The sequence below is a fragment of the Chanos chanos genome, chromosome 10 (genome assembly GCF_902362185.1).
Source record: "Chanos chanos chromosome 10, fChaCha1.1, whole genome shotgun sequence".
Taxonomy (NCBI): Eukaryota; Metazoa; Chordata; class Actinopteri; order Gonorynchiformes; family Chanidae; genus Chanos; species Chanos chanos.
This window is the reverse complement of record NC_044504.1, coordinates 36789776-36812926: the sequence shown is the minus strand read 5'-3', so window position 1 is coordinate 36812926 and position 23151 is coordinate 36789776. Positions and strand designations below refer to the sequence as shown.

The 23151-nt window shown below is 43.6% G+C and overlaps 1 protein-coding gene across 2 annotated transcripts in view; it reads left to right on the top strand.

The window, feature by feature from the left end:
• LOC115823595 (muscleblind-like protein 2a) overlaps positions 1–23151 on the top strand; it is a 30282-nt gene that overhangs the window by 2629 nt on the left and 4502 nt on the right. Inside the window, exons 2-8 of one of the 2 annotated variants that reach the window (XM_030787655.1) lie at positions 1293–2096; positions 14089–14253; positions 14428–14634; positions 14936–15196; positions 17585–17638; positions 18014–18167; positions 20305–20340. In XM_030787655.1, the coding sequence (XP_030643515.1) occupies positions 1923–2096; positions 14089–14253; positions 14428–14634; positions 14936–15196; positions 17585–17638; positions 18014–18167; positions 20305–20340 (1051 nt within the window). In that variant the 5' untranslated portion in view covers positions 1293–1922. The remainder of the gene's footprint in view (positions 1–1292; positions 2097–14088; positions 14254–14427; positions 14635–14935; positions 15197–17584; positions 17639–18013; positions 18168–20304; positions 20341–23151) is intronic. The other variant, XM_030787656.1, reaches the window with a different exon arrangement.

The following is a 23151-nucleotide window of genomic DNA, read 5'->3' as shown; positions in this document are numbered from 1 at the left end:
ACAGCCTGCATTGAGATGGAAGCAGTTCTTTTCATAGGCAGCATGGAATTAGCGTTTTATTGTGGACCGAGCCAGACTTAATGCCACACACGTTAATCTCCGTCAAACGTGTCACTCTAATTAGTTGAGTGGTGCTGTGTCTGAGTGTGTGTGTGTGTGTGTGTGTGTGTATGAGTGTGAGAGTGTCTGTTGGTTGGCTGACTTTAAAGTGGGAGAGTATCACATTTGGATGTTTCTGTTGGCATTGTGTACTGAAACTCTGTAGCTTAGGGGATCAGAGCATTGCATGGAGGTGATTGGCCCAAACAACACTGGTCATTTTTGTGTTGCTGTTACTTTAACACACATACTCCCTTAGAACTGTCATATTAGGAAAGCTTCAATGTTTTTCTGCAGTGTAATGCTCTTATTGTCAAACAACTGTATGGATAAAGGAGCTGTTTGGTTAGTCTGACTGTCTTTGCTGAGTTTCTGGATGCTAACATTACCAACATTGCCTTCCTTATAGATGCAAACAGATATTTTACATATTTTACGGAATTTTTACAATTACTTTAACATTTATTTGTCTGCCAGTTGCTTTAATCCAAAGCGACTTCAAAGGCAGGCAGAATACAAACCAAGCATGTAGCCATTAGGGAACTGTCTGCGACATAAGTTACAGTACTAAGTTCAGTGTCATGTTTAGCGTAAACACCGTTACCTTCTAATATGATGTGCAATACGTCTGGCCCCCATCTGCAGATTTGTCTGAGAGATTGGTAACACTTTCCTTAAAGCTGCTGGGTGACAGAACTGAAGATATGCCTCAGGGATCTGTCATGGTACATCCACACCATCAGTGCTTACAGCGGCTTTGAATCTGGAGGAAGAGCACAAACCATAAACAGAAGTAAAATTCTGTAACAAATCAAATGGAGGCAATCAGATAGCTTTAACCGACGGAAATCAGAGGCAAGATCTAGAAGCGGTCTTGAAAATGTCCGGAGAACGTTTCTTGAAATCCTTCACTTGTTAGATCAGCGTTTGTGCAGTGATGTAAAGTAATCTAAAGCAGGATGACAGTCCGTGATCTGGGCACTGGGAAGCATCCTTAGCCTCATTACTTTTACAGGAAATCTCACCAGACTGCTGCTTTCTATTAATAGGATTGTCTTAATGTCTTCATCAGGTGCTTTGGGTAGGATGTCATGGGTTAAGATGGCTTGCGCATAATAAGATTTCTCTAACACATTTCTCTCTCTCTCTCTCTCTCTCTCTCTCTGTCTTTTTGTCCTTTGTTCTCTTGACAGATCGCCAACAGAAAGTGCCTTTTAAGACATCAGCCCTAATGCATAGCTGCCCCGTGATCCAGGATTGTGTCTATCCATCACTCCTTTCCCCCTGAGCCCTGACGTCTCCATCACGAAACATTGTCCTTTTCGCCCCGGCCCCGGTCCTCACGGAGATCCCAGAGGGAAGGTTTTCATCGTGCCGTCAAGACCTGTTTGCAGCCCTGATTTGAAAATCAAGCTCTGAAATCAAGTCAGCACTCTGGAATAACAATTAGTTCAGTGCAGCAGCTGTGTAACACCACGTGATCTTGTCCTCGGATGGCTTAAGACCTTTAACCTTTGAGCTTCCCGATGCTCTGTCTGTTCCGGGTCGTCTGAGCATGCCTGTCTCCCCCGCCAGAGACCTCTCACTGGGGCAGACAGATCTATGAGTGCTTACATGCCAATACGTTAGATTGCTGCTCGGTTAGCCATCACCCTTAGTCTGCACTGACTCTGCATCTCTATTACGCATACTGAGCACAACAGGAAGGTCATTCACAGGCCTCTGTGGGTGAAAAAGCTTTGTGCGAGGCCATTGTTTTCCATAGCCAACATTTTTTTAACCGTAGTCAGCCTTCACCAAATCCGAAAGCCCTTTACCCGATCATGGCTTTAAACCTGACGTCGATACGGGACACGAAATGGCTGACTCTGGAGGTGTGTCGCCAGTTTCAGAGGGGCGCGTGCTCTCGCAGTGATGACGAATGCAAATTCGCTCACCCACCAAAGAGCTGCCAAGTGGAAAATGGAAGAGTTATCGCCTGCTTTGACTCTCTCAAGGTAAGGATGGTCACGCTCGACTTTCTACACAGCCACGATATAGATGTATACTTTGTTCTATGCCCAGGCCCATGTGTGACACACACTTTGTGACAGGAACAGATGTTAGGATATGGTAGTAATAGAGTAGGGAAACGCACTGACATACCTAAGAGATGCTGGAGGGTGGCGCCCACCTGGGTTTTGCTGTCTCTTTAAGAAAGGACCGGACGAGATCTCGAGTGCGAGAGAAAAAGAGGAGTTCGAGAACTCTTTAAATGGTTTGCCGCGAACTTATATATGGGCACCATATTGGTCCATTACGCCTTCCTAGTCCTTTCGTTATTCCCCTCGGTGCGAATGATTTGGTTTTGTTTGGAGTCTTTGCGATATTTGCTCATTTGCTGGTTTACCACCACCACAACTGAACTGTGAAGGTACAGCTTGGGCTCGCCGAGCGGCGAGCGTACATCACGGCGCCTTGGAACAGCCCCGTGGAGACGCCACCCGCATCCCCGAGGTTCAGCCAGGTAGCCCACCGAGCATCCCTTTAGTTAAATACTCACGCACTCATTGGCAGGCATGCTCACGCGTTTTGTGCAACACATAGGGTGGTATCAGGTTAGGGGCCTGGCCTTAACTAGATTAATGTTTGTATTTTCCTGGACTGCAGGCGTTGATTCACGCTAGTTGAGTGTCCGGCATTTCCTTCTTCTAACACAGTTGAGAACACTCATGAAAAAAAGGCCTATAAAAGAGTTCTGTTCAAGATACAATAGAATACACACACACATACACACATACTCACACACACACACATATACATACATACATATATACATATATATATATATGTATGTGTGTGTGTGTGTGTGTGTGTGTGTATGTATGTGTATGTATGTATGTATGTATATAGATAGATAGATAGATAGATAGACATAGATATAATTTTTTTTCTGTTTTGCTTGCTCAGAGAAGTCCCTATGCCTCTGTAGATGACTCATTGTATGTGGTCATTGGTAAAATAGGATGATCTGGGTCAGGCAAAATCAGATGAGGATGTGAGACATACATTTATGCATTATTCTCCCATTCAGAATGGAACCGTGCAGTCCTGTGTGGTTGTGTGCGTTTTCTCTGTGTAAAAGTATCATGGAGTGAGCTCTATTAGTGTCCGATGGGATTACCGCTGATGAACTGTTCCCCTCACCTCAGTAGCCCTGACTGTCTCTAGCTTAATCTGCAGAGAGACTCCCAGTGCCAACGCAGCACAATACGCCCTGACCTGCCTCGCTGGATTACTTTTACAGCGCATTGATTCATCACCTTAACTGCGTCTCCCATTTAAAACATGCAGTTGTGTTCAACCTGTTTGACGGCCCGCTGTGTCCTTAAAGGTTCTTGTACAAGAGCCAACAGGTACAAGACAGTAAATTTTTTTTTTTTTTTTAAATTAAAGAAAACATTATTCTAGGTGACGACACCAACCAAAATATGAGGGCTTATATTTGTACTGACATATGGTTAGTGATTCTCTGGCTTACTGTTAAGCTGGTGTTTGATCCTCCACTATGTAAACCTGAACAGTACAGGAGGCCAGAGAAGACCAAGCCATCTGCATGCGTTAACACAGATGTGGAGGAGTACCTGGGTGTGAGAGACTTTTCCTGGCATTAGGTGTGGAACGGCTGAACTATGTTTCACGCTCTCTGTTAAAAACAACGCCTGTGTGTTGAGCATCTGTCCTGCGTGGCCATGTATTGCTCTGTTATATAGCTCTAGGCCATCAGAACCTGTATTCCTCTCGTCAGCAGATTGGAGGCGAGTCCTGAGAGACAACTGGCCTAATATAATAGCTACAGTTACAACACAATACACGGTTTGTCACAACGCTGTCGGCAAGCAGTCACCAACCACATGACCCAGCTGTTTCGTAAAAGTTTTCCGACTCGTCCGCAGACCCAAGCAACAGCAAATCTAATTACACCAGAGACGGTCGTTTGTATGCGAGAACCTTCTCGATATTCCGATTTTTAACCACTTATCGCATCCGCTCAGCTAAAGAGTTAAGAGTGAACTTTTGGCTGATTGTGCTATCACATGGTGCAGGCTATATTATATCCATGCTAGTCAACAAAGTGATGTCATGGTGAACGAGTGGAAAGGTCAAAGCATGAAACATAAAAAAACACACACACACACAGACAGTGTATCACCTCCATATACAGTAGTGTGGTGTCTAACTATGAATTTCATGTTTGTCTGCCTAATGATCTCAGGTGTTACTGCCATATGCCAGGCATGCACATGTATTCAGTTAGTTCTTCTTATGAAGAAATTGGGCCACATGAACACTGTTCTTTGATGCATTATTTAGTGGATTCTGACTGTCAGACCTAGTGCTGAAGAGACCAGACACCACCGCGTGACTAGAGAACGACCAGTTCACCCAGAATTCCCTGAGTGAAACGCCAAGTAAAACGGAGACACCGGCAGGAATTTGTCTCTCTCCGGCTTTTTTTCACAGGGCTCTCCTGTTCCTGAATCAACCACTCCTCAGCAAGCCTGCCGTTCTCCATTTCTCTCATATGATTCCAGTTAGTCCTGCCTGAGCGCAGGCCAGGTCGGCCTAAGCCATCTCATGACAGAAAAACAAGAACTAAGCCTTTTCCTCCACCGCTCGTCCTCCTGACCCCCTCACCAAGAAATCAGTGTTTGGCTATGGCAGTTTGCATGTCTCCACCCCCACCCCCATCCCCACCCCCAACCCCAACCCCTTCCCACGAGAGATCTGTGACTCCCTCTCTCTCTGCCGCTGCACATGTCAACCCGCACCGCTGTGCTGTGTTTGGATTGGCTGTCAGTCAGCGTCTGCTTTAAAGGCGGTGTCCCGTGGGCCTAGTCTGACAGGACTTTGAAGATGTTTAGGTAGAAGAAGCCTGTGAAGACAATAGTCTGTCAGGAGCAGGAGAAGAGCCTCTGGGAAGAACAGACGAACATTTCATCCTGATAAAGCTGAGTAAGCGTAGGCTGAAAGCAGGGATCTAAGAGAGGAGAGGAAAACTTTAAAAAAGAAAAAAAAAAAGAAAAAGATAATTTAAATATTTCCACGATTCCTTGTGAGGTTTGTCGATTCAGTGGTTAGGATGTGAAGTGAATCAGTTGATGGTGTGTGCTTCTCATGGTGTGCAGCGCGTTCTGTTTTGTGGCGTTACCCGAAGGGAGTAAGAGACAGTGAAGTGAAGACAGAGAGTGAGGATTCTGAGTCGCCTGCAGGTACCAGAGCAGACCAGTATTAGGAAGTGCCTGCAAACGTCCAGATAATGTTGACATTCAGAAACACTCCGAGCTGGTTTATAGTGCTGCCATTTTTATTTACAGCCTGCAGACACACTGTCAAGATGGCACGCTCACTAAAAAAAACCCCCACAACTATACATATATGCATGCATATGTTGTGTACACAGAGTTTAATTCCAATATGGTTTTATTTCTGCAGTAATTATCATTACCCACTCTGAATGGAAGCTTTAGCTTCACATTATGTGATAACTGAAGTAAATATTGTGTTTATCTGTGGGGCGCGTTGGTTGCCATCTCCTTTCTTTGCTTGGTGTTTAACATTCACTGTGTGGGTGGGGTGACCAGAACACCAGCTGCTGCCATACTGCAATTAATCTCATTTTGTCATGTGTCTGTGGAAAGTGAGGACTCTTTAGCAAAACGCGCCAGAAGACTCTGAGGAGGGTGTTGGAGAAATTGGCTCCACCGTTTAACCAGGGACTCTTCATTTTAGTGTTCAGATTTTAGTATTGCGTCGACAGTGCATTTATTTAATTTACAGAGGACACATCAAAGGTGATCATCTGCACTTATTTTATTTAACAGTTTTACCCTGTCGTCGATAGATATGACCATCTTGGGTAAATTACCCATGTTTTTTCCCCTGGTTTCATGGAGCATGAGCAATGCATTCTAACAATGCACTGAAGCATTTTGATTGTAAATTTCTCTTGGGTTTAAAGCTGTGTTTATGTCCACGGTCGTGGTTAAAGATTTGTTATACCTTTGACATACTGTGTTCTTTTCTCCTCTTCACTCACTGTAGCTCTGACGTCACCCGCTTAAGGTGGTTGTTTTCTTTAAGGGCCACTGTGCATGCTTTCTTCATTCCAGTGGAACGTCTGTGACCTGAAAGATCCTGAAGGGTCATGGGAGGGGTCATAAGGTCGAAGAACACTAGTGAAAGTGTTAAAACATTCTAATGCATAGTGTCATGTCCAGAGGTCAAATATAGATGTTGTCACTAGACGTTTTCTTAGTCATTGTAATAATAGGAGTTTGAGCTGCATTAAAGCGTTGGTTTGTGTTGATCTGTTTGGTTTGAGGATTCCAGGATGTTAACGAGATGGTCATTGAAAGTGAATAGTGAGAAAGGATGATACCTGTGTGCCTGACAGGTGTGTAGACCCTGACTCAGGAGCAGGAAGGAGTAGAGATACTGAATTAGACACAACGGGTCACACACTTTTGCTCTACAACTTCTAATATCCCAGCATACATACTTTCTCTAGCGATAGAGAACCATGTGACAACGTAAACATAAAACACAGAGGCATGAATGTTGTTCATCGTGTAAAATGCCATCTTTTCTGGTGAGAGACAGATGAACACAAATAGCAGACATTCAGCCTTCATAGTACAGGTGAAAGGATAGGTCACTTGCTGAAACGCAATGAAAAACAAATTTGTATGAATCTGGAAAACTAGGACACATTGAGCAGGGTTCACTGATTCAGTGAAACTGAACTCTAAAATGAAATTAGGGAGTTATCTAAGATTGTAAGCATGCCATGTCGTGTTTATAAAGTGTGCACTTCCACACTGAAGCTATGTAATCTGTGTTCTCTTTTCACACCCTAACCTTTGATACCCTAAGCTTGGCATTTTCCACCACATTTGATTTAATGTGGCAGTTATTTGCTTGCTCAACATATGATGTGTTTGTGAATGTGAGTGTTTATATTTCAGACACTGTCGTGGACGTAGTCAGCAGTCAGAGAAAGCCGACAGTCTTCCAACATTAACTCAGCCCTTTCCTGCTCCTCACACACCTGCCGGAGCGCTAGACTTCCTGTTTTCCGGAATGGTCCATTTGAGGGTTGTAATATGCTCTCAGTAAAAACACGGAGGGGCTGCTATAAGTGCGTCAGAGGATAGATGTTAACGACCTGAAATTTAAAGCTATACTGTAACAACATAACCTTTCTCCCTCTTCTGCTCAAAGACCAAGCTATTAAATCATGAGATTTCAAGGCCATGCATCATTTCAAGAAAACGAAAAACAAAAACAGAGAAGACAAATAGAAAAGGGTGTGTGTGGACAGTGTTTTTTTTTTTTTGTTTGTTTTTTTTTCAGCTGAGATTGGGAGTGCCCGATATGTTGAGTAATAATATTTTCTGGATGACTATTTCACTCGACATACATATTTCACGTGATTCGTTTTGGCTTTTTGGAACTGCCTTCACCGTTGACTTTTTAGCGCTGTTGACCTCTTTTACTCATGTTGACATTATAAACGTTTGCTGTGATGGCAGCAGTATTTATGCAGGATAAGAGAGAGGCCTTCTCTCGAATGGGAATGAGAAGAAAAAACTGCCAGTGACCTACTGCTCGATAATCAGGTGTCACAGTGCCTAATACTTCTAAAGTCAAACGATTTTAATCCTCATTTTCCTCTTGTTAAGCAGCAGGATGAGAAAAGGAGACCTGGCCCAGTATTCGTAACGTGAGAGAACCGACTGTTTTCCTCAGCCAAGTTCTCTTCAGTTCCCCTGTGAGGAAAACTCTCTCTCTCTCTCTGTAAGTGTCTGTGCTGCTGACTGGGGCCAGCGCACGCTCACGTGAGAGGGGAGGGAAGTGCAGCTGCCCGCTGCAGTGCTGTTCAGGGTTTGTCCAGGCATCTTCCCAGAGTTCTGGGTCAGGAGGCAGCAGCTGAAAATTGCTACATAAAGACTGAAACTCAGTCCGACTGAAGCTAAAAACTGCTACATAAAGACTGAGACCTTACTTCAGGTCATATAAGGGTGCATGTGAGGGAGCTGGAACCAGGTGCTTGAGTCTGTGGAGTGTTCTCTCTCTCTCTCTCTGTCTCTCTCTCTCTCTCCTTCTCTCGCTCTCTCTTTGTCCTTCCCTCTCTATCTCTCTCTCTTCCCCTCTCTCTCTCTCTCTCTCTCTCTCCTTCTCTCGCTCTCTCACTCTCTCTTTGTCCTTCCCTCTCTATCTCTCTCTCTTCCCCTCTCTCTCTCTCTCTCTCTCTCCTTCTCTCGCTCTCTCACTCTCTCTTTGTCCTTCCCTCTCTCTCTCTCTCTCTTCCCCTCTCTCTCTCTCGCTCTCTCTCTCTCTCTCTCTCCTTCTCTCGCTCTCTCACTCTCTCTTTGTCCTTCCCTCTCTCTCTCTCTCTCTCTCTCTCTCTCTGCGTCTCTGTCTCTATCTGCAGAGCAGTAAGGCGTTGGTGACGCCAGCCATCAAATGCTGCATATTCATCTCCAATATGTCAGTGTTTGCTCCTACAGCCCATCTGTAGGGACGGCTGACGGTGGCGTAAACATTTTTAATTATCAGTGGGGGAAAAAAACAGCAAAATAAAAAAACAAAAAGCAAAAACAGAAAAACCCAGTAGCTCAAATACTTGCTATCTGCGTACATGTCGCCTTTACTGTGTGTTTGTGCAAGGCTTTCTACCATGGGATCATGGTCCAGTAGTCAGTGTTGCTGTTGCCCCCACATCCTAAACCATATGACCATCAGTGTGCCACACCCTAAACCATATGACCATCAGTGTGCCACACCCTAAATCATATGACCATCAGTGTGCCACATCCTAAACCATATGACCATCAGTGTTTCACATCCTAGACCATATGACCATCAGTGTGCCACATCTTAAACCATATGACCATCAGTGTCCTACAGCTTAGACCATATGACCATCAGTGTGCCACACCCTAATCCATATGACCATCAGTGTCCCACATCTTAGACCATATGACCATCAGTGTGCCACATCTTAAACCATATGACCATCAGTGTGCCACACCCTAAATCATATGAGCATCAGTGTGCCACACCCTAAACCATATGACCATCAGTGTGCCACATCCTAAACCATATGACCATCAGTGTGCCACACCCTAAACCATATGACCATCAGTGTGCCACATCCTAGACCATATGACCATCAGTGTGCCACATCCTAAACCATATGACCATTAGTGTGCCACATCCTAATCCATATGGCCATCAGTGTCCCACATCTTAGACCATATGACCATCAGTGTGCCACATCTTAAACCATATGACCATCAGTGTGCCACACCCTAAATCATATGAGCATCAGTGTGCCACACCCTAAACCATATGACCATCAGTGTACCACATCCTAGACCATATGACCACCAGTGTGTCACACCCTAAATCATATGAGCATCAGTGTGCCACACCCTAAACCATATGACCATCAGTGTACCACATCCTAGACCATATGACCATCAGTGTGCCACACCCTAAACCATATGACCATCAGTGTACCACATCCTAGACCATATGACCATCAGTGTGCCACACCCTAAATCATATGACCATCAGTGTGCCACATCCTAGACCATATGACCATCAGTGTGCCACATCCTAAACCATATGACCATCTGTGTGCCACATCCTAAACCGTATGACCATCAGTGTACCACATCCTAGACCATATGACCATCAGTGTGCCACACCCTAAATCATATGACCATCAGTGTGCCACATCCTAGACCATATGACCATCAGTGTGCCACATCCTAAACCATATGATCATCAGTGTACCACATCCTAGACCATATGACCATCAGTGTGCCACATCCTAAACCATATGACCATCTGTGTGCCACATCCTAAACCATATGACCATCAGTGTACCACATCCTAGACCATATGACCATCAGTGTGCCACACCCTAAATCATATGACCATCAGTGTGCCACATCCTAGACCATATGACCATCAGTGTGCCACATCCTAAACCATATGACCATCAGTTTGCCAGGGGAAACAGCTCAGAGGGAGTTGTTTTTAAACCACTCTCAGTGCAGGAAATCACAAATCTTTTTGTAGTGGTTCATCTCTCAGGCGTATGTTTAAAATTTCTGCCTGAAGAAAACTGCAGAAGAAATGTCGGCTGTTCAAGGATATTATGCGTAATTCTGGCTCTGATATGATGGAGCGTTTCCCCTGAACTTTCTCTTTTTTTTAATCTTGCCAAACCAGGATTACTGGTCAGATTTCATGCCTCTTTACACCAGTCGTGTAAGAGTCCAGCAGGACTATGGAAAATGTACCTGGAGAACAGAACCTCATAACAACTCCCCCCCCCCCCCAGTCATTAACACGTCCTGAACACTGCCCCTTTCAGCCCAACAATATACTCATCGCACAGCTCAATTCAGCTCTCACAGACATCTGGCCAGCCATTTTAAATTCCTCTGCAAATGCAGTGCCCCACCTCTGTGGTCAGGAGTGTGCTAGAACTATCTTTAGAACAGGTATTCCTGAAGGCTAAGGAGCGCTGTTGCATTCTGTGAAACAGAGATGTTCAAATTCACATGAACTCACAGGCTAACGATATTCAGCATTGCGCGCAGCGGTTATTGAGTGACGCTATCCACGGTCCCATATCAGAAGAATATGTGATAATTCTGTCCCGTCTCTGAGGGCCCGTGCCGGCGTTGGGGTTTTAAGGGAAAAGCTTTGATGTCGGCTGACGTGGAGCGTCAGAAGCGCCGGCGCGGTGAGTGAGAATCGGTCCGCAGGCTCAGCAGATGTTTTCTTAAACGCTCGACGAGCAGGCGGACTGAAGCTGCGCGCAGCTCTGCAGGCCACAGTAAAGGCTCTGTGCGTCTGTGAACGCTCACTTGGTTAGGGTTAGGGTTAGGGTTAGGGTTAGGGTTAGCTCTGCAGGCCACAGTAAAGGCTCTGTGCGTCTGTGAACGCTCACTTGGTTAGGGTTAGGGTTAGGGTTAGGGTTAGGGTTAGGGTTAGGGTTAGCTCTGCAGGCCACAGTAAAGGCTCTGTGCGTCTGTGAACGCTCGCTTTGTTTTTACGCTCTCACAGCTTCAGGGAGAGAGAGGTGGGCCACACGAGTTGGTTCCACAGATCACCTCGCAAGTCTCGCACCGCTTCGGCTCGACCGTGTGAAAACGGGGATTAAGCGGCGCGTTTGTTGAGGCGTTAAATAGGGGCCCGGAGCAGGTGACCTGTTGGCTTGTTGTGGATTACGGTATTTAATGATTAAGTCAAATCATGATCAGTGCCTCATGACTGGGGAGTCTGAGTTACAGTGGGACGCACTCTGTCGCAGTTACACTCCAGGCAACTTTGTTTGTTTGTCGTGTGCCGAAACCCACTTTTGAAACGGTCTTACAATCAAGCGGTTTGTAAAAATGATTCTGTGTACTGTAACAAATAGTGGGTTTGAATGTCTCTCACTAGTTTTTCTTCCTCCAATTCGACAAAACAGGGCTATGTATTGTTCTTGCCTCTGAATGGGGTGTCTGTGTTGACAGCAGCTGTGTGTGCGTGTGTGTGTGTGTGTGTGTGTGTGTCTGAGTGTGCTTTCCATATCTCTCAATGCTTCACACCCTCGCTCTGTAACCATCAATGGAGCACATACATGAGTTTGGCCAGCTAGAGGAAACCAACCAACACTCCTGGCTCCTGAGGGAACTTGAGTCTCTGGCCATAATGACCAACAATGTTCCAGCCTCCTCATTTGTCTGAATAAACACTTCATCTTTTTGCTGGCTAATGCAGAATACACTCGAGTCGAAATAAAATGGTAATGACTGCAGGGTACGTGAAAAGCCGTTCTTTTCCCGTGTAGAGATGAATTCTGCGTGTGGTCCCCCGTCATCAGTTGACACGACTGAACAAACTCTCTGTTCTCAAGGCACAGTATCCAAAGCCCATTTTGCTGTTAGATGTTTAAAAGATATGTTTGTCTGCTCCTCAGACGAGGAAGAAGTGAGGTTTGTCGTGAGTCTTTCTCAGCAGAATGTATGAGGTCAAAGGATACATCAGCGACACATTTGTAGGAGAATTTGATCAATGCTAATTTCCTTGGGGGATGTTCATTACCAGATAGAAAATATGTGAGTGAAATCCTTATGGGCATTTCTGGGGAATTGCTATTCATCTCGTGGGAATAAATTTAATGAGTTTAGCAATCCTAATCTGTTTGTGAAATTAGTATTTGTATTTGCCTCGGGCATTTCAGCACTTCAATTAAATGTGTTGGATATGTCAACTCTCTGTTACAAACTCATGTTGTACGTGTGTGTGTGTGTGCGTTTTTGTTTGTTTGTTTGTTTGTTTGTTTTATACCAGTGTTTCAGAATGTGATGGAGTTGGAGGTGTATGAAATATCATACACTGATTCCATTCTGTAGACAGACAGACGAAGCTTCATCAGCCGTCTGACTGTGTGCTGTCTGACTGCTGTCTGGACGTCTGATTTTTGGTGCTTTGGTTGTCACTGGTTATCAGTTTGAAGGGACATTGTGAAGCACAATGTCCCTTGATGCATTTTCACACCGGCCCGTTTTTCCTTATATACGCTGTGTGTTAATATTAATCAAAGCTGAACTTATCGATCTGAGTTCAGTGGAACTGGGCTTGAAACTCTCGGCCTTGTTAAAAATGGATCCATTGATTGATTTTGGCCTAGTTTTTTTCCCGTGGTGTTTAGAGTCATTCTGTCCTGGAGCTCTGAAGTCTGGGTTTTAATGTTGTCACTTTATGAGCCACTGCTCAGCCAGCATGGCTCTCCTCTCTGCTCTCAGCTCTCACTCCTTATGTCTGTCAGAAAAGTTACTCACAGGCACAAAAAACACATTGTGTCTAGTTCTAATGTGGTTGTCATGGTTTTGGTGTGTGTGTTTGTGTGTGTGTTTCTGTTTGTGTGTGTGTGTGTGTGTGTATGTGTGTGCGCGCGTGTGCATGTGCATGTGCATGCTTGCATGCGTGTGTACATGTATGAGAGAGTGCATGTATGTTTAATGACAGCTAATCTCATAATAGCCCTTTGGATCAATCATGAATTATTATAAAGTAACACTGTCCTTATCCTTTGTCTGTGTTCAGTTCTCTTGTTTGATCTGTGTGTTCAGGCCTGTGTTTGGTCTGTGTGTTCAGTTCTCTGGTGTGATCTGTGTGTTCAGTTCTCTTGGACTGCTGCAGAAACAGCGCTCTGGACAGCTCTTGGAAGGTGTCGTTTTTACTTACCGAGTTTGACGTTTTTCAGACAGTTTTTTTTGTATTCTCCTCCAGTTTCTCAAATAGTCGTTTTGGGTTTGTTCTTGGCTTCCTGTTGAAAATGCTTATTTCTGAAACGCTGTTCTCGTTTATAGTGATTAGTTCCATGTGTTGGCCTCAGACTTATGGAGGCCAGAAATGCCAAATGTATGATTTGTAATTGGAGAGACTAAAATGGAACAGCTGTCCAAGGGCATTTGTACTGTAGTGAATATTGAAAAGCAGTCACCTAATCTATTGAGTGGAACATTTCACTTGTGCTGGGCTGTCCTTGGAGACACCTGTCTGTGTTTTTCTCCCCAACAAAACACTCATTTAGTTTCAGAACAGACCCGTTCATTAATGAAAGACACGTCTCTTTTAATTGAAATTCGGCATGAAAATGACTTTACTGGAGCAGTTAAATTGAGGGCATTGAAATGCATTGTCTTTCTGATCTGTATTCATGCAGAAGGGAACGTTAGAAATATGTATACTGAATATGAATTGGAGATGTAATGGAGGTGGTGTCTGTTTAGTAACTGGATTATCACCAGATACGGACAACTTTTTCCGGGATTCGGACTCCACGGTGTGACGGTGTGACTGGCTGTGTTTCACGGAAGACCCGCTGCTGAAAAATTACACGCACAAAAAAACCTAATTTATATTTGGTTTCAGGGTCGGTGTTCCAGAGAAAATTGCAAATACCTTCACCCGCCCCCTCATTTAAAAACCCAGCTGGAGATAAACGGACGAAACAACCTCATTCAGCAGAAAACAGCAGCGGCCATGTTGGCTACACAGATGCAGTTCATGATCCCAGGCACAAGTATTCCACCTGTGGTACGTCCCTCTGTCTTCAAAATGTTACTGTCCAGTAACTCACTTGAAATAATCTCATCTCTCTCTGTTACGCATGTTGTGTGTGTGTGTGTGTGTGTTGTGTGTATGTGTGTGTTTTTTTTTTCCCCTGAAAAGTAATCAAATTTCGATGTTGTCTTGTATCTGTCTTCACAGCCGACGTTTCCTGTAAACCAGAGTTTGGGAGGGAGTGCTGGTATCAACTACAGCCCTTACATTTCTCCTGTTACGCACGGGATGGGGCTGGTTCCCACGGAGATGCTGTCCAGTAACCCAGTCATGGTTCCCAGCAGCCCCCCCGTAACGGTCCAGAGCTCCACCTCTTCCCCCTCCCAGAAATCAGTGCGCACTGACAAGCTTGAGGTACCAGCATAGTGTTTATGCCTACTGTCAACAGGTGTTTACAGGTTGCGTTTGTCCATAGAGTAAAACAGTCTTCAGCAGAGAAGCATTTTTAGCAGTAGAACATGTTATGAGGTAAGAGATGAGCTTTGTGCATTGAGATATCTTCAGCTGCATTCAGTATAATGTAGGTAGCTGCTGAAATGTTTGTGAAAGAAACTGCTTGCACAGAATAAATGAAAGTGGTGGTTTTTTTCTTTCTCGCTCTCTCTCTCCCTTTTTTTTTTTTCTGCTTGTTTCCCATCTCTGTGGGACCGTGTAGGTGTGTCGCGAGTTTCAGCGTGGAAACTGTTCGCGGGGGGAGACAGACTGTCGTTTCGCCCACCCGATTGATGGCCCCATGGTCGACACGAACGACAACACGGTCACCGTCTGCATGGACTACGTCAAAAGCCGCTGCTCGAGGGAGAAGTGCAAATATTTCCACCCTCCGGCGCACCTGCTGGCCAAAATCAAAGCCAACCAGCACCAGGCCAGTCAGACGGTGGCTGTGGCCCAGGCGGCGGCCGCGGCCGCAGCGATGGTAAGACAACGCGCGCCCATCCCGTGATATCTTAGTCACCTGTAGGCAGAGAGCATTGGGAGGGGTTACCATGGAAACGATTGCTTGAGTTGTCTGAGACTTGATACTAACAACAAACAGACAACACAGACGTTTGAGCATTACCGTATGTTTCACGGCTGTGAAGATATATACCTTTCAGTGCACCTTTAGCAAACACAGTATGTCTAACTTTTGATCAAGTTCATAAAGACTGACATACAGGTTTGATTTGATTCCAGTTCCAATTGTAATTATCATGAAATTACCAATACAATATCAGAATTCAATCATCAATCATCAAATGTGGAGCCCTGATTTACTGTTTTATTACTTGGTCCCACCCATGAAGAGTGCTAAAACCTAGCAAATTAAAATTGTCCTGTAGCCAGAGACCATGAACAACACTAAAATATATGAAATTAAAATTCTCCTGCAGCCAGAGAACATGAACAACACTAAAATATAACAAATTAAAATTGATTGCGCATTGCTATTGACTTTCAAATGTAGGCTAAACATTTGTGATCACTAAAATGCCATAAAAACAAATTGTCAGGGAGAGAGAACCAGAAACAAAATGTTATTTGCGGTTAGAGACAAACTGTCTGTCTGTGGCAGTGATTTGTATGGGATGAGAGAAGGTTCAGCGAGTGATTTGAGTCTTGTTAGAAAAACTTGTCAAAACTCTTGGATATTCCCTCATCAATCATACAGTGGATTTCTCCCGTCTAGTTTAAAATGTCAAAGTGTCTAAATATTTTTGCTTTAATCCTCTAGCATATATTATAGTAACATAGGCTACAGTTAGTGTTTTGAACGGGTTCACTGTCCAGCTCATTGCTTTTTTTTTTTCTTCGGCTCCATAAAAAAGCAACAGTTTACTGGTGGGGTTGCCTCTCTGGGTGCAAAAGTACAAAACATATTTGCCTGAAATGTGTCTGAGACCTAAAACTTAAGATTTATTTTCTAAATGAGGTGTTTTACATGCTGTATAGTTGTAGTATCATTTCTATCATTGCATTCCTGCTTAGTCATTCTGTTTCTCTCATATTTTCATCCACTTCTCTCACATGTTCCGTTCATCTGTGTGTCAGTGTGTCGTTGTAGTCGATACTTTTCTTTAACCAGCGAGAAATAATTTATTGAGAATTCAGAGTGCCAAGATAAACAAACAAATAAATAAATAAATAAGAGAGGAAAGAAGAAACAAAGAGTTCATAAATAATAATTGATAAATATTAAAGAGTGAAAGGATAAATATTAAAAGAATAAATAAATAAACAAATGCATACATAGTAAATTGAGACACATGTATATATATATATGTGTGTGTGTGTGTGTATATATGTATATATATATACACACACACACACACATATACATATACACACACACATTTCTTTATCTAGTTGTGAATATGTCATTTATTTTTTTAACATTTTTATCGTTGTTTTATTATACTCTATTTTTTCCTATTTTGGCGTTCTGAGTCCTCTACAATTTTGAAAATTGTCTATAATATGAAAATACAAAATGCAGAGAATCTTTAAAATGCAGATATTTTGTTTGAAATCAATTTTTACCCATTATGGCCACAGAGTAATGTCTGAAAAAAAGAGTAAAAGACACAAGACTGTAGTCAGTACACGATGCATGCCATGTCCTGCAATTCAAAAGAAAGAAAGAGGGAAAGACAGATAAAAAGGAAAGAAAGACAAGTTGATGAAAGACATAGCTTTTGTCAGGGGCTGTATCTGAATAAACAGAGCTCCACATTTCCCCTACCTCATCACGTTTGAATCATTCGGCTCATGAGAAACGAACGGCAGTGCTCTGATGTGTTGGCTGTTCCCTGATCAGTTTCCTAATGCTTTGGAAAGCTTGCAGACTTCATAAGATTCATAAGCTAACAGTCAACTCTGCGCAGTAATCATCGGTTTTGCATTGACACTGCCCCAAGGAATCAGTAGGGGACCTCTTTGATGTTGTGATTATTTAGAATAAAAGAGGACATATTTGCCATTATTTTCAGCCTGCAGAATTAAAACACAGTATCTCAGTGTTTCCTGCTTTTAACGAAGCTGTAATAGATGCTTTGTGCTTCCATACTAATTCAGGACTTAGCTATGTCTCTTGAAAGATTTCTTTTTTTCATGTCTGTGCATGCGTATCAGTTTTGTATATATGTGGTATACAGCATTTCAAATTTTTTTTTTATTTCTGTAATGTTTTTTTTTTTTCCTTCTCACCTTCCCACAATGCAATGCTGTCCCCATGACGCACCTCTGCTTGCTGTTACCTGTATGTTAATACGCTTGAATCCCATTGGCCCACTGCCATCATGTGCTCGCTGCCTGCTCTTTAAAGACTCAGTCGACTGGCAAAGCAATGAAGCGACCCCTCGAGGCAACCATAGACATGGTACTATGACCTTTCACCTTTTGCTTTGCATGTAGCTTTACTCGTATTATAGCCACTCACAGTATTGGATTTTTTTTGCCTTTTTTCCACTGTGTAAACACAGTAAGACTCATTCAGTATGTGTACAACTTCATATACCATCAAACTTTGTTGCAGTGAATGAATCCTAAACATTGTTTTATATTAAATCTATGACAAAATCAATCACAACAGGTTTTATTCTAAAAATATTCAGCATTTGTAAATATTTATGCAGAGAGCTTTAATAGTTTTGTTAACAATGTGAGACTTTGCACATTGTGTGTGTGTGTGTGTGTTTTTGAAGCAGTTGTGGAGTGGGTGACATTCACAGTCCTCTCTGTGTTTGTTCGGCAGGCTTTCCCTCACACCATGCTCCCGCCTTTACCAAAGAGGCCAGCCCTGGAGAAGACCAACGGAGCCAGTGCACTCTTCACGCCCAGCGTTCTACACTACCAACAGGCACTGGCCAGCGCTCAGTTTCCCCAGTCTGCCACCTTCTTCCCCACAGGTACACATACACACACGCTCATACACACATTCTCACAAACATACCCACAAACATGCACGCACATGCAAACACACAAACGCACACACTCACACACACACACTCACACACACGCACATGCACACACACACGCACACAAGTTTGTATTCATATCTAAGTGGGGAATTCCCATTGATTCCCATTTTCCTGTACCTAAAGAATACTAACCTATCCCTAACCTTAACCTTAACCCTAACCAAAGAAATGTTTTGACACTTTTGGTTTTCCAATAACAATAATAAACTTTGGAAAAACACATTGTTCACTTAGTGAGGAACCGCATTGTGTGCCCCCCACTGATTTTGAGCCCCACACTGTGAGTGTGCAGTCAGGTTATGAGCCCCAGTAAGCTAGCTTTGCCTAAAACACACACACACACACACACAAGATCATTCTCACCGCATCAGAGGTCATCAACTCTGACCTTTAGGGTGCTTTGACCCATTTGACAGACAAAGATCAAAACAGTCTAACTATCCATCCGTAAATGTCCCTTGATAAAGTGGAGATGCGTACTTCTACATTCCTACGTTTCCGTTTGATAGATAGACATATTTTTTCATGACTCATTCTGGTCTGAATAATAGAGAGGATTATAAAGCAGAATTATAGAGCCCAGAATTATAAAGGAGCCTTTTTATCTCTCACTGCAAGGGGGAATGATAAAGTGTAAATCAGTGAAATATTCATTTTTTTATGTACGTGCAAACCAAGGAATGGCCCCAAACTTCAGAAACAGTCTGAAACTCGATATAGAATGCAGATTTTCTTTTGTGCTGTTGGTATGCATTGGATGTTTACATTCTGTCCTTGACATAAAAAGTCTTTGGCTCTGATGTTTTAGTTAGCAGTCAAAAAAAGTCTTACGGATCCTAAATTCCTAATTCAGAACATCCAGCCGCTTGCCATTACGTTTTATTTAACCACTGAAGCTTTTTCTTGCAGCATGGTTTGCCTACGCAGCGCTCCCACTCACAGTGTTAGCCACGCCTGGTCTGTCAGTAACTCTTACACATGCCCAGTGGGCAGGCTTTTCCACCCCACTCACTCCCCACGCACCAGGTCTCTCACTCAGCTGACCGTCATGCCTTTACAATCAGACGCTCCACCTGCTCCGCCGACACTGGCCTGTGCTTCACCCTAACTCAACATCTCTAACTCGCGTGTACACACACACACACACACGCACACACACAGATACACGCACACACACAAACACAGACACACACACACACACACAGACACACACTCGCACACACACACACACACACACACACACACACACAGATACACACACACACATACACACACACACACACACACACACACACACACACACACACACTCACACACACACACTCACACACACACACACACACACACACACACAAAAGCACACATACACAGACACACACACAGACACACACTCACACACACACACACACACACAGATACACACACACACATACACATACACACACACACACACACACACAGACACAGACACACACTCACACACACACACTCACACACACACACACACATACACACACACACACACACACACACACAAAAGCACACATACACACGCACACACACACACAGATACACGCACACACACAGACACAGACACAAACACTCACACACACAGACACACACTCACACACACACACACACACACACACAGACACACACTCACACACACACACACACACACACACACACACACACACACACACACACACATACACACACACACACACACACACACACACAAAAGCACACATACACAGACACACACACACACACACATACACACACACACACACACACACAAAAGCACACATACACAGACACACAGACACACACACACACACACACACACACACTCCAGCTCAGTCCTTTGGCATGCTCACCCCGTGTGCTATGGCACAAAGACATTCAAGCTGAGAGCAGTTTACTCTTATGTGCTTGTACTCTGTTACAGTCATGTTAGCAGCATCTGAAACACACATGAGGTGGCTTGCTAATTCTGTTTTTTTTTTGTTTTTTTTCTTTCTTATTAACCTCTGTTTGTTTTCTGCTGCTTTAATCCGGGCAGGGTCGGTGTTGTGCATGTCTCCTGCTCCCAGCATTGGTAGGTTCCCTACGCTCTCTCTCCTGTCTCCTCTCCAGGGGCTGTTGTTGTTCTTACAGCTGATTTAAAAGACATCGTTCTCATCCAACAGGATTATAATAGATGTGAGAAAAGGGGGTGTGACCCTCTCAGAGAGGTCACGAGGCCTTTTAAATCACCTGTAAGATGTTTCGAAATTTGTCGTGCCTAAAATGATGATTTTCTTTCTCAGTGTTCTCTGTTTCTGTTTTTTACTCTGTTTTCTTCCGTGTCATTTGTTGCAGTAGTACTTTGTGTGTGTGTGTGTGTTTTAGACCCCTGCTCTGTTAATCTGAATCTTCTGAAAACATTTGAAGTTAAAGCTAAATTTCCAGTCTTTGTCTTTATCCATTTAAACTTTGACCTTTGCTTGCTCTGTGCTTTCTCTCTGTGTTGTGCGCTGTGCTCTCTCTCTGTGTTGTGCGCTGTGCTCTCTCTGTGCTGTGTGCTGTGCTCTCTCTCTGTGCTGTGTGCTGTGCTCTCTCTCTCTGTTTTGCTGTGTGAATCAGGAAATTCACTCTGCTTCCCAACGAGATCCTCAGTGGGTTTCAGTTGTTTTACATAAATCATGACATTTAGGGATTCGTTTTATCAACTCAGCAACAACCTGATATTTCAGCTCTTCTGTAGTTATAAGCATCCCTTTCTCCGTGGTCTTTGGTGGTGGGTGCTTTAAAAAACACCAGGACCTCTCTGGGAATGAGCTGATGACCCTCACGCTGTTTTACTTCCCCTGCGTGAGTGCGGCTGTAATCTCCTTCTCTTCCCCTGTGGTTCCTGTCTCTCATTGCCCTCTCTTGCTTTGCTTTATAATCGCACGCCATCTGCTGGTCTAACCTTAACGACGCCTTCGCCTACGCTCTCTGTTTGTATTTAAAAAAAAAAAGCAAAACAAATGCACACACGTTGCCACAGTTACCATAATGCTCCACCTACTTGTTCATTGCTTCCATGGTTCCCCCCCTTCCTGCTGAAAAAAAGTCCCCATGATGTACAGTGCTACACCTGCTACTGCCTCAGCAGCCACTGCGCCTGCTGCTGCCACAAGTGTCCCCTACGCAGCAACAGCTCCAGCCAATCAGGTTTGCTCCTTTTGAAGCTTTCTTTCATCTCCTGTCCTACAGCTTTAAATAAGTGCTTGTCCCGTCACACACGGCGGATACACACAGTCTGGCTCTCTGTGCCAGGGCACTGGTTGGTCACAGAGGAATAAATAAATCTAGACTGATATTAGGGGTTTTTTTGTTTTTTTTTTGTATTTGTAGTTAATGTCTTTTTTTTTTTGGCTCCATACGCACCCAATCAGAATCTCTGCAAGCACTTATTTAGAGGCCGGTCCTTCTCCATATGCAGTCAGTAGCTGTGTGTTGTTGCCTAATTTCCCTCATTGTTTTTTTTTGTCTTTTTATTTGCTGTTATTTTACTTCCCATTGTGGCTTTGTACATAGTAGCTTTGGCCAGTCGAAGAAAAGAAAAAAAAACCCCAAAACAAATGGAGAGACTTCTGACGGTAATGGGTTTGAGGGATGTATGTTCTGCAGAGACCAGCAGAGAGCTGTCTACTCGTGATCCATCTGCCAACTCAGACTCCAGCAGAAGAATCGCTTAAACCAGTAGACCCAGTCAGCTCAGTCCAATACAATATGTGTGTTCTCTGGGTCTCCCCCACAGTACAGTACAGTGTCATTACTGCCCTCTGCTGCCCAGTTAACACAGCCCAACAGGAGGTCATGCGAGGTGATGTGGGAACCTTCCCCTCACCTCTCCACTGATTAAACACAGAGCATAAGAGACTGAGGTGCATGCCACTGCTCATCAGCACCAGCAGCCCTGATCGTAAAGGTCACAACTACAGCCCGGCTCATTGACTCTGCAAACACAGATGTTATGAATATTGTGTCTGGCACAAGGCAGCAGGCTATGGCTTACATTCTTTATAACTATAAATATACAACTGGGTAAAAGTGTAGGCTATACGCATTTTAGCAATACTTAATTTTGCGTGTCACTTTCCTTGTGTATGTTGTTCATCAGGTACATTTACTTTAAGTGGTTAGACCATTGCTCAGAAATATTTGCAGGCCATTTCTGTTGATGATGTGAATAATAAAAACTATTCCCGAATGGAAAGCAGACAGAGTCAGGTTGTCAGCCATGGCACAGTTCCCCAGATGTGAGCTCAGCTTCTCTCTCTGACCTTAGTCCAATAGACCTGGGCCAAACACCGCTTTAAATGGATGTGTAATATGCAGTACCAAGTATTCCAGGTAGTTCAAGGAGTCACGCAAGTAGTGTAAATCAAATGGATTAAAATTCAAATGCGTGTCTGCCCAAAAAACGAATCCTAAGTCCTACTAATTCACCTTAAAGAGTAAATCATATCTGACGGCCTTGTGCGTGGGATTTTGAACATGGTCTACTTAAATGGGTCATATTGGGACATAAATGGAACTTTCAGTGATATGGATTAAAATAGGGCACAAACTAGGCTCCAAAGAAGCAAAAATAGGTTAAAATGTCACTTTTGAAAAACTAGGATGTAAGGTAGTTTTAATATGGATAAGAGTGAATGAAAAATGTCTGTAACTGATACAGAACAGATTCAGATAAGTGATTCAGTAATAATTGAGTCAAATAACGTGACAATTATATGTGTCTTTTTAAAGAATGACCCAAAGTGACTTTAAATTCAAATTCCTTTTCATTTCAACATTAAAGTCCTTGGTGTAAAAAAGATAAAGTCCCCTGTGCCAAGAGCTGCGACTCGTATATTCTTCTGGTGCGGTTTTCAGT